The sequence below is a fragment of the Microcaecilia unicolor genome, chromosome 10 (genome assembly GCF_901765095.1).
Source record: "Microcaecilia unicolor chromosome 10, aMicUni1.1, whole genome shotgun sequence".
NCBI classification, from domain to species: domain Eukaryota; kingdom Metazoa; phylum Chordata; class Amphibia; order Gymnophiona; family Siphonopidae; genus Microcaecilia; species Microcaecilia unicolor.
In genome coordinates, this window is record NC_044040.1 from 156,733,835 (window position 1) to 156,749,390 (window position 15,556).

At 50.5% G+C, this 15,556-nt stretch overlaps 1 protein-coding gene across 4 annotated transcripts in view; it reads right to left on the reverse strand.

Annotated features, from left to right (window-relative positions):
* Window positions 1-15,556, reverse strand: part of PIK3CB (phosphatidylinositol-4,5-bisphosphate 3-kinase catalytic subunit beta) — a 352,397-nt gene that overhangs the window by 198,815 nt on the left and 138,026 nt on the right. For 2 of the 4 annotated variants that reach the window (XM_030217213.1, XM_030217212.1), the window contains one exon: window positions 6,090-6,277. In XM_030217213.1, coding sequence (XP_030073073.1) covers window positions 6,090-6,242 — 153 coding nt within the window. In that variant the 5' untranslated portion in view covers window positions 6,243-6,277. Of the gene's footprint in view, window positions 1-6,089; window positions 6,430-15,556 lie in introns of those variants that run through there. The other 2 variants (XM_030217214.1, XM_030217211.1) reach the window with 2 other exon arrangements.

Consider the following 15,556-nt stretch of genomic DNA (forward strand, 5'->3'; position numbering starts at 1 on the left):
TAAAGGTAAAATTATGTATAATCATACCTGATAATTTTCTTTCCATTAATCATAGCTGATCAATCCATTGACTGGTGGGTTGTGTCCATCTACCAGCAGGTGGAGATAGAGAGCAAACTTTTGCCTCCCTATATGTGGCCATGTGCTGCCGGAAACTCCTCAGTATGTCGATATCAAAGCTCCATCCGCAGGACTCAGCACTTAGAGAATTACACCCACGAAGGGACACTCTGCCCAGCTCACCACCGCCGAAACGGGGGAGGGGAATTAACCCAGCTCATCCCCACACAAGTGGGGGAGGGGAATCCGTCCAGCTCATCCCCGCGGAGCGGGGGAGGGACACCACACCCGCCGATGCGGGGGGATCTGGCTTATCCTGCAACCGCAACCGCGGGAGGAGCTGACTGACCCTAACACCGCCGAAGCGGGAGGGGTACAAAGCTGCCCTACAGCCGCATGAAGCGGGAGGGAGTGCCGGCAGAATTTAAGTCTCAATCCAGCCCCGTAAAACGGAGGGGAGAGGAATGCAGCAGCTCACTGTAACACAAACTCGTCTTAACTCTTGAAGAATCCAAGTGAAAAAACTTGAACACGAAGTCTTTCTGAAGTAACTGAAGACTAAACTTGAACCTGAAATGCAACCAGAATAAAAACAGTACAGATATCTGGGAGGGGCTATGGATTGATCAGCTATGATTAATGGAAAGAAAATTATCAGGTATGATTATACATAATTTTACCTTCCATATCATCAAGCTGATCAATCCATAGACTGGTGGGATGTACCGAAGCAGTACTCACCCAGGGCGGGACCTAGAAATCCCTGACCGCAACACTGAAGCTCCAAACCGGGCCTCCGCCCGAGCAGCCACAGTCAAGCGGTAATGCTTGGAGAATGTATGGGCCGAAGCCCAAGTTGCCGCCTTGCATATCTCTTCCAAGGAGACGGAACCGGCCTCTGCCATCGAGGCCGCCTGAGCTCTTGTGGAGTGAGCCTTCAGCTGGATAGGCGGCACCTTCCCCGCGGCCACATAAGCCGCTGCAATGGCTTCCTTGACCCATCTTGCCACTGTAGGCTTAGCAGCCTGCAGACCCTTACGAGGACCTGCAAACAGGACAAACAGATGATCCGACTTCCGGAAATCATTGGTCACTTCCAAGTATCTGATGATGACTCGTCTCACATCCAGATATTTAAGAGCAGAGTACTCCTCTGGGTAGTCCTCCCTACGAAAGGAAGGGAGACAGAGCTGCTGATTCACATGGAAGCGAGAAACAATCTTGGGCAGAAAGGAAGGCACTGTGCGAATAGTCACTCCTGCCTCAGTGAACTGCAGAAAAGGCTCTCGACATGAGAGCGCCTGGAGCTCGGAAACTCTTCTGGCTGAAGTGATAGCCACCAAAAAGACTGCTTTCAACGTCAGGTCTTTCAGAGATGCCCTCGACAAGGGTTCAAACGGCGGCTTCTGCAATGCTCTTAGCACCAGGTTGAGATTCCACGCAGGCACCACTGAGTGCAGAGGAGGGCGCAGGTGATTAACTCCCTTGAGAAAGCGCACCACATCTGGCTGCGAAGCCAGGGAAGCACCCTTCAGGCGGCCCCTGAAGCAAGCCAGAGCCGCTACCTGGACTTTAAGGGAACTGAGCGACAGGCCTTTCTCCAGACCTTCTTGCAGGAACGCCAACACTGAAGAAATTGGAGCCGTGAAGGGAGAAAGAGAGCCTGCTTCACACCACGCTGCAAAGATACGCCAAACCCTGGCGTAAGCAGTAGAAGTAGAGCGCTTCCTCGCTCTTAGCATAGTGGCGATAACCTTGTCTGAGAAGCCCTTCTTCCTCAGACGCTGCCGCTCAATAGCCAGGCCGTAAGACCAAAGGGGGGGGATCCTCCATCACCACGGGACCCTGATGTAACAGGCCCTGCTCCACTGTCAGCCGCAGAGGATCGTCGACTGAGAGCCTGATCAAGTCCGCATACCAGGGACGTCTGGGCCAATCCGGACCCACCAGGATTACTCTGCCGGGATGCCTTGCCACCCGGTCTAGCACCCTGCCCAACATGGGCCAGGGCGGGAACACATAGAGGAGCTCTTGTGTCGGCCACTGTTGGAGGAGAGCATCTACTCCCAGGGATCGAGGGTCCCGTCCTCTGCTGAAAAAGCGCGGCACTTGGCAATTGGCCGATGACGCCATCAGATCTAGGCTCGGCTGGCCCCAGCGCTTCGTGATGTCCAAGAACGCCTGAGCAGATAGCTGCCACTCTCCGGGCTCCAAGGTATGGCGACTGAGAAAGTCCACCTTGACATTCATGACTCCGGCAATGTGGGCCGCTGAAAGCTGCTCCAGGTTCGCTTCCGCCCACTGGCAAAGATTCATAGCCTCCTTGGCTAGAGGGGCGCTCTTGGTACCTCCCTGGCGGTTGACATAGGCCACAGCCGTGGCATTGTCCGACAGGGCCCGTACAGGCTTCAACACCAGTACCGGGATGAACTCCAAAAGCGCCAACCGAATGGCTCTGAGTTCCAGGAGGTTGATAGACCACTTTGCTTCTGCAGGAGACCAGAGCCCCTGCGCTGTCCTTCCCAAGCAGTGGGCTCCCCAGCCCGACAACGAGGCGTCCGTCGTGACGACAATCCACTCTGGGGTCACCAGAGGCATTCCCGCAGACAACTTGTCTGTCTGCATCCACCAGCTCAGCGCCTTGCGCACTGCTGGATCCAAGGGAAGGCGCACAGCATAATCCTCCGACATCGGAGTCCAGCGCTGCAGCAGGGAGTGTTGTAGTGGTCTCATATGAGCCCTGGCCCAGGGCACTACTTCCATCGTGGCCGTCATAGAGCCCAACAGCTGCACATAGTCCCAAGCCCGAAGAGGAGAGGCTACTAGGAACTGGTCCACCTGAGCCTGAAGTTTGACAATCCGATTGTCTGGCAGGAACACTCTGCCCACTTGGGTGTCGAATCGAACTCCCAGATACTCCAGGGACTGAGTCGGGCGCAGCTGGCTCTTCTCCCAGTTGATGATCCATCCCAGGGAGCTCAAAAGAGCAACTACCCGGTCCACAGCTTTGCCGCACTCTGCATAAGAGGGGGCTCGGATCAACCAGTCGTCCAGATAAGGATGGACTTGTACTCCTTCCTTTCGCAGGAAGGCCGCTATGACCACCATTACTTTGGAAAAGGTCCGCGGAGCAGTAGCCAACCCGAACGGGAGGGCTCTGAACTGGAAGTGTCGGCCCAGGACTGCAAAACGCAGAAAGCGTTGATGAGGAGGCCAGATGGGAATATGCAGGTACGCTTCCTTGATGTCCAAGGATGCCAGGTACTCCCCTGCCTTCACTGCCGCTATAACAGAGCGGAGAGTCTCCATGCGAAAGTGCCGCACTTTCAAGGCCCGATTGACCCCTTTGAGGTCGAGGATAGGCCGGACAGAACCTCCTTTCTTTGGTACCACAAAGTAAATGGAGTAACGCCCCTTGCCAAGCTGACTTTCTGGCACCGGAACGACCGCACCCAGGCGGATCAGATTGTCCAAAGTCTGCTGCACTGCCACAGCTTTGACCGGAGACTTGCAGGGAGAGAGTATAAACCCGTCTCTTAAGGGTCGGCAGAACTCTAGCTTGTAGCCGTCTCTGATGACTTCCAGCACCCAAGCGTCTGAAGTTATTGTGGTCCACTCGCCCAGAAACGAGGACAGCCGTCCTCCAATCTGCACTGGGGCGTGGACCAAGACCCCGTCATTGGGTACGAGACCCTGGGGGAGGACCGGAGGGAGCACCTCCGGGACGGCGGTCTCTGCGAAAGGAATGCTGCTTGGGGGAGAAATTCCTCTTAAAGGAAGAGGGGGCAGAAGAACCCGACCTGCCCGGGCGGTACCGACGGGCTTCCTGAAAACGTCCTCTGGAGGTACCGGGACGAGCACTAGCCCGAGCCCTGACCTCTGGTAACTTCTTGCCCTTAGACGTGCCGAGATCGGTCACGATTCTGTCCAGCTCGACCCCAAAGAGCAGCTTGCCTTTAAAAGGCAATCTAGCCAGGCGGGATTTAGAGGCGTGGTCAGCAGACCAATGTTTCAGCCAAAGCCACCGCCGCGCAGAGAATGTCTGAGCCATGCCTTTAGCTGAGGCTCTCAAGACATCATACAGCAAGTCTGCCAAATAGGCTAAGCCCGATTCCAGGGCTGGCCAATCAGCCCTCAAGGAATGATCCGAGGGGGAAGCCCGCTGCACCATAGTCAGGCACGCCCTGGCCACATAGGAGCCGCAAACTGAGGCCTGCAAACTTAAAGCAGCCGCCTCAAAGGACGACCTTAAGGCCGCCTCCAATCTTCTGTCTTGGGCGTCCTTTAGGGCCGTGCCACCTTCCACCGGCAATGCCGTTTTCTTAGTCACCGCAGTGATTAAAGAATCCACGGTAGGCCACAGATAGGCCTCACGTTCACTCACAGCCAAAGGATAGAGGCGGGACATAGCCCTAGCCACTTTAAGGCTCGCTTCTGGGACATCCCATTGAGCCGAAATTAAGGTGTGCATGGCATCATGCACGTGGAAGGTTCTAGGCGGGCGCTTAGTCCCCAGCATAATGGCAGAGCCAACAGGGGCTGAGGGAGAGACGTCCTCCGGAGAGGATATCTTCAAAGTGTCCAGGGCCTGTAACAACAGGTTGGGCAAATCCTCTGGGCGAAAAAGCCGCGCTGCAGAGGGGTCATCCGCTCCATCCGAGCGGGGATCCGTCTCCTCCAAGGAATCCGCAAAGGACCGTTGGGAGACCTTAGACACGCTGCCCTCATCTACATCGGAGGAGACTAATTCCTCCAAGGCCTGGGAATCAACCCGAGGGCGTTTACCTCTGGGAACCTCAACCTCTTTACCAGACGAGGGAGCGGGGTCAGCGTTGTGCATGAGGAAGGCCTGATGCAGCAGCAAAACAAACTCGGGGGAGAAACCCCCCAGACTGTGCACTCCCGCAGCCTGGGCAACAGCCCTAGGCGCGCTCTCAACCGGCGCTCGCAACAGCGGGGGAGAGACATGCTGCGCATCCAAAATGGCGTCCGGCGCGAAACTCCGCGAAGGAGCCGCGCGGGAAGAACGGCTCTTAACTTTAGCCGCTTCTGTGCCGTCGCCCAAATTAAGGGCGTTCATGGCATTAATGTCTCCAACCTCAAGGGCGGCCCAAGAAGAAGCCGTCCGAGCCGCGTGGCCGGCCAAGATGGCGGAGGCGAGGAGCGGGGGATGGGCGTTTATGGCGGGAAAAACCGCCACGCCGGAGGAAGGACCGGGACATTCATCGGTCACGAAACTGTCACCCAACAAGGGCGAATCAGGCTTTAAGACCCCCGCATCCCCTCTAGAAGCGCTCAAGCGACCCGGGGAGCGACCCTTTGCGCCCTCGCCCTCCGACGCCATGTGCCACGAGGAGAAGAATCGGGGAACCCCCGCCCGCTATAAAAAGGTAAAAATTACCTGCTGTCCGCTCCGAGTTGTAACGACCTGGTGTCCCAGTGAGTAGCTGCAATAGACGCTTAAATAAACGTCGAAATAAACGCCTTTGAAGACGTTTAAAATTTTTTTTTTTTTTTTTTTTTTTTACGGAGCCAGCGGGAGGGGGGAGAAAAGGAGGGACCTGGCACCACCAGGTTTGCACTTGCTCAAAAGAGCCCTCAACCCCAGGCACTCAACAAAACCTAAAAATTAGGCTTGGAGGCCTAGCCAGAGCTGCTGCTGTGTGTGACCACCACCTGCTGAGATAGAGAACATACTGAGGAGTTTCCGGCAGCACATGACCACATATAGGGAGGCAAAAGTTTGCTCTCTATCTCCACCTGCTGGTAGATGGACACAACCCACCAGTCAATGGATTGATCAGCTTGATGATATGGAAGCAGCTATTATGGTCTGTGAGTAAGTCTTCATGAATGCATCTGCTTTTCCTTATAAATATCATACAAACACCAGAATTTGAACTGCACGTTCCAATTGCTTGGTAAAATATCCATAACACATAAAAGGGAACTACAAAATTTACCTGCCTTTTAAAATAGCTTAATTTCTTTTCTTTTTTTTCCCCAGACAACAATATTGGTTAACTAACCTGTTTAATATGAGAAATAGTGGTTTCACGTCGAACATCCAGTTGAACATAAATTCCAGTGGGCAGTAAGCAGTCCACAGTGATGGGGCCATCAGCAGTTATCTGCGAATCCACTGCCCAGATGTCAAAGCTGTCAGTCATGGCAGGAGGCATTATGAGACTTGAATACTTATCATAACCGCATGGCCCTGAGCAAAACAAGAAAACAGCACTTAAAACACAGGAAATATCAATGGTTGTGTTCCTTCTGAACATTTTGTAGGTTGGCACTAAAATTTAAGTGACTACTGTACATATGATTTAGAGGAGTTTGGAGAGAAGTGGACAGCTCTCTGGGTAAATGAACATTACTTTGCTCTATGTTTTGATAACTTAAAGATTGGGATAGAAGAGAATTTGTAGGTTTATTGGAGAAAACAGTTTGAATTTCATAAAAAAGCAAACTAATTATTAACTTGTTTAAATAGCGTAAAACTTTTCTCCATAATTGTTTACTAAATTTTCTGCCAAAGGTTTAAACTGTTACACAGCCTACAGCATTAACAGATAGCCAGTAGAAAGCAGAGTATGGCCTAGGTTAGTCTTCTTTCTCACCTGCCTACCCCTGGGCAAATCTCAATTCTTAATTTATAGTCAATTATTCCAATTAAAAGAAGAAGGAGGTTTATCATTACAGATTATTTTCATCTGCAAGTGATTGTTCTAAACATTTTTATTTACATTTGCTAAGAAGCAAACACTAAATAAATCGGACTAATATAAAGAGCCTTAAGATTATATGGTATATTTTCCTTACTACCTTAACAAGTTTTCATTAAACAACTCACCAATACTAAGATGAAGACACAGAAACATGACAGCAGATAAGGGCCAAATGGCCCATCTAGTCTGCCCTTCCACAGCAGAGGGGTGCTAGTCAGTCTTTTGCACTGAGTGTCACATGTATGATTCCCAATTAGCGAGAGGTTATGAGAGGAGCAGTGGAGGAGCTGAAACAGAGAAAACCTACATGGAAACAGCAGAGAAGTCTCACCTCCAGTCTGGAAGTTCTTGTGGTGCCTTGGAGGAAAGCATCAACCTAGTGAAGAAGAAAGCTAATCTGTATCCAGAACATGCCCTCCATAGGATGCAATATCCTCTTGCACTGAGGATATATGGCTCCAGAGGCTTCTGTCAGGGGAGTGGGGGGGGGGGGGGGGGGGGGCGATTAGGCATATGGGTGGCTAGTGGGAGTGAGGACTACTTGCTTCTCTGGTACAAAGGTAGCAGACCTCATATGTCACTTAGATAAGATTTTAGACAGTGCTAGAGAGGAAACAGCTTTCTTGATACATGTAGGTACCAACAACATAGGAAAATGTGGGAGGGAGGCTCTTAGGTAGGAAGTTGAAATCCAGACCCTCTAGGGTAGCATTTTCAGAAATGCTCCCAGTTCCACTTGCAGGGCCCAAGAGGCACGAATGCGTGGTTGACATGATGGTGCAGGGATGATGAGCTTAGATTTGTTAGAAACTGGTGTGAAGAAGGGAATAAGGGAACAGAGAGGGGGGATACTGGCGGAAGAGAAGATAAAGCCCAGAGGAGGGGACAACCCAGATTCTTAGCTCAGGGAGTTCCACATGTCAGGAGAAAGCATAGATCATTTTCCACAGAGGGCTGGAGTCAGGGTAAAAACTACGATTCCCAGCAGCCCTTGAGGAAGTCTTACAACAGAGTCAAAGACTTCCTATCCCAGCAGCCCCCAGTGGAGCCCAAGGGAAAGGCAGGTAAAGGTGAAACCCAAGACACAGAGGGGAGGCCAGGAATGGAGGGGGAGCCTCTAAGCAGAGCTAATCAGGGGGAGGAGGATCAGCTGGGGAATGGGTGGTGCGAGGAGCCCATGGAACGGAAGGGGGAAGAAAAGGAGAAAGAAGTGAGGCAAGAGAAGCCGATGGAGATTGCAGCTCTGGCAAGATCCAAAATTAAAAGGTTCAGACAGCAGGTAACCACTTGATGCAGGGTCTTGGTAAACAAGGGAAGGCAGTGGCTATCTTGGAGGAGCCAGGGAACGACAGGGTCAAGTGGGAGGAAGCAAGGAGATATAGCTCGCTAGAGGACAGAGGGGACCCCCTGGGAGCTCTCTGCTTCTGAACTGCTGATGGGATTTCTAAACTGCTTGTTTGAACTGCCTGTTTGGAAGTGCTTGTTTTATTTGAACTGCTTGTTTTTCTTTGTGGAACGTTTTTTGCTTTGGGGATTACTTATTTTGAATTGCATCATTGGGACTGCTGAGATTCATGTCCTGTTGATTTATGAACTGCATTTTTGAAGCTGTGGAGATTCCTGAACTGCTTTGCTTTGCTTCTGGAACTGCATTATTAAAAACTACTTTTTCTAAACTGTTTGTTTTTTGGATTGCATTCTTGAAACTGCTGGGATAATTGCCCTGGCGGATATCTCGGGAGCTGTGCTGGAATAGTACTGCTGACATACCTCAGGTCGGAGGGTACACCTGGAGGATTACAGGAAGTTGTACCTAAGTGGAATATCATACAGAAAACTTGGGCCGGAGGCCAGAGTTTTCCTGAGAGGAGCAGAGGGAACACTGGGCAACATTCTGGGATAAGGGGAGCCTATTCCAACAGGACGGGCTCCACCTCAACTGAGATGGAATCAGGCTGTTAGTGCCAACATTTAAAAACAAGGTAGATCAGCTTTTAAACTAAGGGGGGAGGGGTGGGGGAGGAGCCAACAGTCACTCAGGAGTACATGGTTCAGAGTGAGGTATCCTTAAAGGATATTAAAAGAGGAAATTTAGGGAATCCCAATAGAGAGGCTACATTAAAGGTGAAAGAAATCCAGGTGCTTTTAAGGGGAGAGAAAAGATTGCAAATCCTTGTCAACTTCTATGCCGCTTGCAGACACAATGAAAAAACACAAATTTGAAATGTCTGTATATCAATGGAAGAAGCCTGAAAAGAAAGATAGTAGAGTTAGAGCACACAGCACTAAATGAAAAAGGTGGCTATAATATCTCAGAGACCTTGTAAAAGGAGGACAATCAATGGGACACACTTACCAGGGTGCAAGTATCACAATGATAGGGTGGATTACATTGGAGGGGGGTTGCACTATATGTTAAAGAGGGCATTGAGCCAAACAAAAATTCAGCAGGAAATAGATAGTGATGTGGAATCCTTAAGGATTGAAATTCTACATGTGAAGGGACAGAGAATACTGGTAGGGCTATACTGTCATCTGCCAGGCCAGAATGAACAAATTGTTGAGGAAATGTTAACAGAAATTAGGGAAGCTAGTAAATTTGGCAACGGTGTAATAATGGGTGATCTCAATTATCACTATACTGGCTGGATAACTATGTCAGAAAATGCTAGGGTGGTAAAATTCCTACATAAAATACATGATTGCTTCTTGGTGCAACTGGTCTGGGAAACAACAAGAAGGAGCTATTTTAGATCAAACCTTTAGTGGAATGTAGAACTTAGTGAGAGCGGTAATAGTATTGGATCCACTGAGAAATTGTGATCATAATTATCACTTAACTATCCATTGCCTCAGGTACAAAAAAAAAATTAGATTATGAACCAGACACGGAATTACCTAGTATACTTGAATGTAACTCACCTTGAGCTACTACTGAAAAGGATGTGAGCAAAATCCAAATAAATAAAATTAGAGTTAGTAACTGGAGTGAAGACACTAAGGAAACCTACTATCTACTGTAAAAGTATTTAACTTTTAAAAGGGCAACTATGACAAAGGGCAACTACGGTAAAATGAGGAAAATTTAAAAAAAAATAAAAAGAAGCTAAAAGGAGCAGCCTCAAAGGTTAGGACCCAATGGGCACTACCAATGCTCAAAGTCAAGACAAGCAGAGACCTCCTCAATGCTAATGCATTCCCAGTGTCCAAAGCAGCTCTGAGGGCCATGGGGACTGATGCTTCCGATAAAAACATCAATGGCCTGGACTTGTAGAAGACAAAAATATTTCTGCGCTTGCTCCTCACAACTGTTAATGGTTCGTTTTACAAAAATAGACATTATGGTCAGGCCCCAAGCATCGATGATGAGGGTTTTTAAGAGACACTGAGGATGTCTGGGATAATAACCAAAATGAAAAGAAAAAAAAACAACAGGAGCGCTCAGGCCTGAGGGGGCTGCAAGCTGCAGAAAGAAATAAAATTTAAAAGTGCCAAAAAAATCAAAGGCAAATAAAATGAAGAGAGAGAGAACAGAATACTGGTCCTACTTAGCACTTACAAAATAAAGGCAAAAGAGAAGACAAACACAAGCAGAGAGAGAGAGAGAGAGAGAGAGAGAGAGAGAGAGAGAGAGAGAGAAGTACATCTTCACTGCCCCTCAGATGAAGAAAGAATGCCTGGTCCCGTGCCACAGCAAGATGCACAAGCATGCAAATATGTTGTTCCAAAAGCTTCCTGAAAGAAGATAGGAAATTGCTCCACCTCAACCTCTGTTAGATGATGTCACCTTTATGTGAAAAATGCTGTCCAGCTTGTCCTCAGAGAACAATTTTCCTTATGTGTCAGCTTGAGACAGAAAGACCATAGCCAAGGTGAACTCAGTGGCTCTGTGAGAGACTAAAGAGAGTAGAGTTTTATTTTTATTAAAGAAAACAATTTGAAGATAAAGAAAGATAGAAAGAAAACTAAGCATTTTTAGCCATTAAACTGCAGACTAATGATGAACTGGAAGATATACTTTGCTTGAATGGCCATGCGGAGAATCTGGTTTTCCCAGCTCAGGTCTTCTGTTCTTACGGAGGTCAAGGCTGGAAATGAGTGGAAAGTATTCACAGCCTCAGGGTGGGGGTAGAGCATGTGCAAGTGTAGTGGGTGCCCCAGATGAATCTTCAGCCTTACCCCCCCCCCCCCAATTAACATTCACTTCCCTAGCCTACAGCACCCCATCAATAAGAGTGTGATAATTAAACCCAACAATCATGAACATAAACTCTATGAAAAAGCAGGTTAAAGCGAATGCTACATACCTGTAGAAGGTATTCTCCGAGGACATCAGGCTGATTGTTCTCACTGATGGGTGACGTCCACGGCAGCCCCTCCAATCGGAAACTTCACTAGCAAAGGCCTTTGCTAGCTCTTGCGCGCCCATGCGCGGCCGTCTACCCGCCCGAACCGGCTCGTGTTTGTCAGTCCCGTAAGTAGCAAGACAAAGACAAGGGAAGACACAACTCCAAAGGGGAAGCGGGCGGGTTTGTGAGAACAATCAGCCTGCTGTCCTCGGAGAATACCTTCTACAGGTATGTAGCATTCGCTTTCTCCGAGGACAAGCAGGCTGCTTGTTCTCACTGATGGGGTATCCCTAGCCCCCAGGCTCACTCAAAACAACAAACATGGTCAATTGGGCCTCGCAACGGCGAGGACATAACTGAGATTGACCTAAAAACTTATCCAACTAACAGAGAGTGTAGCCTGGAACAGAATAAAACATGGGCCTAGGGGGTGGAGTTGGATCCTAAACCCCGAACAGATTCTGAAGCACTGACTGCCCGAACCGACTGTCGCGTCGGGTATCCTGCTGCAGGCAGTAATGAGATGTGAATGTGTGGACAGATGACCACGTCGCAGCTTTGCAGATCTCTTCAATAGTGGCTGACTTCAAGTGGGCCACTGACGCAGCCATGGCTCTGACATTGTGAGCTGTGACATGACCCTCAAGAGCCAGCCCAGCCTGGGCGTAAGTGAAGGAAATGCAATCTGCTAGCCAATTGGATATGGTGCGTTTCCCCACAGCCACTCCCCTCCTGTTGGGATCAAAAGAAACAAACAATTGGGCGGACTGTCTGTTGGGCTGTGTCCGCTCCAGATAGAAGGCCAATGCTCTTTTGCAGTCCAAAGTGTGCAGCTGACGTTCAGCAGGGCAGCAATGAGGACGGGGAAAAATGTTGGCAAGACAATTGACTGGTTCAGATGGAACTCCGACACTACCTTCGGCAAGAACTTAGGGTGAGTGCGGAGGACTACTCTATTATGATGAAATCTGGTGTAAGGGGCCTGGGCTACCAGGGCCTGAAGCTCACTGACTCTACGAGCTGAAGTAACTGCCACCAAGAAAATGACCTTCCAGGTCAAGTACTTCAGATGGCAGGAGTTCTGTGGCTCAAAAGGAGGTTTCATCAGCTGGGTGAGAACGACATTGAGATCCCATGACACTGTAGGAGGTTTGACGGGGGGCTTTGACAAAAGCAAACCTCTCATGAAGCGAACAACTAAAGGCTGTCCTGAGATCGGCTTACCTTCCACACGGTAATGGTATGCACTGATTGCGCTAAGGTGAACCCTTACAGAGGTGGTCTTGAGACCAGACTCAGACAAGTGCAGAAGGTAGTCAAGCAGGGTCTGTGTAGGAAAAGAGCGAGGATCTAAGGCCTTGCTGTCACACCAGACGGCAAACCTCCTCCATAAAAAGAAGTAACTCCTCTTAGTGGAATCTTTTCTGGAAGCAAGCAAGACACGGGAGACACCCTCTGACAGACCCAAAGAGGCAAAGTCTACGCTCTCAACATCCAGGCCATGAGAGCCAGAGACTGGAGGTTGGGATGCAGAAGCGCCCCTTCGTCCTGTGTGATGAGGGTCAGAAAACACTCCAATCTCCACGGTTCTTCGGAGGACAACTCCAGAAGAAGAGGGAACCAGATCTGATGCGGCCAAAAGGGAGCTATCAGAATCATGGTGCCCCGGTCTTGTTTGAGTTTCAATAAAGTCTTCCCCACCAGAGTTATGGGAGGATAAGCATACAGCAGACCTTCCCCCAAATCCAGGAGGAAGGCATCCGATGCCAGTCGACCATGGGCCTGAAGTCTGGAACAGAACTGAGGGACCTTGTGGTTGGCTTGAGATGCGAAGAGATCTACCAAGGGGGTGCCCCACACTTGGAAGATCTGGCGCACTACTCCGGAATTGAGCGACCACTCGTGAGGTCGCATACTCCTGCTCAACCTGTCGGCCAGACTGTTGTTTACGCCTGCCAGATATGTGGCTTGGATCCACATGCCGTAACGGCGAGCCCAGAGCCACATGCTGACAGCTTCCTGAATCAGGGGGCGAGATCCGGTGTCCCCCTGCTTGTTGATGTAATACATGGCAACCTGGTTGTCTGTCTGAATTTGGATAATTTGATGGGACAGCCGATCTCTGAAAGCCTTCAGAGCGTTCCAGACCGCTCGTAACTCCAGGAGATTGATCTGCAGATCGCGTTCCTGGAGGGACCAGCTTCCTTGGGTGTGAAGTCCATTGACATGAGCTCCCCCACCCCAGGAGAGACGCATCCGTAGTCAGCACCTTTTGTGGCTGAGGAATTTGGAAGGGGCGTCCCAGAGTCAAACTGGCCCAAATCGTCCACCAGCAAAGGGATTTGAGAAAACTCGTGGACAGGTGGATCACGTCCTCTAGATCCCCAGCAGCCTGAAACCACTGGGAAGCTAGGGTCCATTGAGCAGATCGCATGTGAAGACGAGCCATGGGAGTCACATGGACTGTGGAGGCCATGTGGCCAAGCAATCTCAACATCTGCCAAGCTGTGATCTACTGGGACGCTCGTACCCGGGAGACGAGGGACAGCAGATTGTTGGCCCTCGTCTCCGGGAGATAGGCACGAGCCGTCCGAGAATCCAGCAGAGCTCCTATGAATTCGAGTCTCTGTACTGGGAGAAGGTGGGACTTTGGGTAATTTATCACAAACCCTAGTAGCTCCAGGAGTCAAATAGTCATCTGCATGGACTGTAGAGCTCCTGCCTCGGAAGTGTTCTTCACCAGCCAATCGTCGAGATAAGGGAACACGTGCACTCCGAGCCTGCGAAGCGCTGCTGCTACCACAGCTAGGCACTTCGTGAACACTCTGGGCGCAGAGGCGAGCCCAAAGGGTAGCACACAGTACTGGAAGTGACGTGATCCCAGATGAAATCGAAGATACTGTCTGTGAGCTGGCAGTATCGGGATGTGTGTATAAGAATCCTTTAAGTCCAGAGAGCATAGCCAATCGTTTTGCTGAATCATGGGAAGAAGGGTGCCCAGGGAAAGCATCCTGAACTTTTCCTTGACCAGATATTTGTTCAGGGCCCTTAGGTCTAGGATAGGACGCATCCCCCCTGTTTTCTTTTCCACAAGGAAGTACCTGGAACAGAATCCCAGCCCTTCTTGCCCCGGTGGCACAGGCTCAACCGCATTGGCGCTGAGAAGGACGGAGAGTTCCTCTGCAAGTACCTGCTTGTGCTGGAAGCTGAAGGACTGAGCTCCCGGTGGACAATTTGGAAGCATGGCGGCCAAATTGAGGATGTATCCTTGCCGGACTATTTGAAGAACCCACTGGTCGGAGGTTATGAGAGGCCACCTTTGGTGAAAAACTTTCAACCTTCCCCCGACCGGCAGATCGTCCGGCACGGACACTTTGACATCGGCTATGCTCTGCTGGAGCCAGTCAAAAGCTCGCCCCCTGCTTTTGCTGGGGAGCTGTGGGGCCTTGCTGAGGCGCACGCTGCTGACGAGAGCGCGCGCGCTGGGGATTAGCCTGGGCCGCAGGCTGTCGAGAGGGAGGATTGTACCTACGCTTACCAGAAGAGTAGGGAACAGCCCTCCTTCCCCCATAAAAATGTCTACCTGAAGAGGTAGATGCTGAATGCTGCCGGCGGGAGAATTTGTCGAAAGCGTTATCCCGCTGGTGGAGCTGTTCTACCACCTGTTCGACTTTTTCTCCAAAAATGTTGTCCGCTCGGCAAGGGGAGTCCGCAATCCGCTGCTGGATTCTATTCTCCAGGTCGGAGGCATGCAGCCATGAGAGTCTGCGCATCACCACACCTTGAGCAGCGGCCCTGGACGCAACATCAAAGGTATCATATACCCCTCTGGCCAGGAATTTTCTGCACGCCTTCAGCTGCCTGACCACCTCCTGAAACGGTTTGGCTTGCTCAGAAGGGAGCTTGTCCACCAAGCCCGCCAACTGCCGCACATTGCTCCGCATGTGGATGCTCGTGTAAAGCTAGTAGGACTGAATCTTGGCCACGAGCATAGAGGAATGGTAGGCCTTCCTCCCAAAGGAGTCTAAGGTTCTAGAGTCCTTGCCCGGGGGCGCCGAAGCATGCTCCCTAGAACTCTTAGCCTTCTTTAGGGCCAGATCCACCACACCAGAGTCGTGAAGCAACTGAGTGCGCATCAGCTCTGGGTCCCCATGGATCCGGTACTGGGATTCGATCTTCTTGGGAATGTGGGGATTAGTTAGAGGCTTGGTCCAGTTCACCAGCAATGTCTTTTTTAGGACATGATGCATGGGTACTGTGGACGCTTTCTTAGGTGGAGAAGGATATTCCAAGAGCTCAAACATTTCAGCCCTGGGCTCATCTTCCACAACCACCGGGAAGGGGATGGCCGTAGACATCTCCCGGACAAAGGCCGCAAAAGACAGACTCTCGGGATGAGAAAGCTGCCTTTCAGGG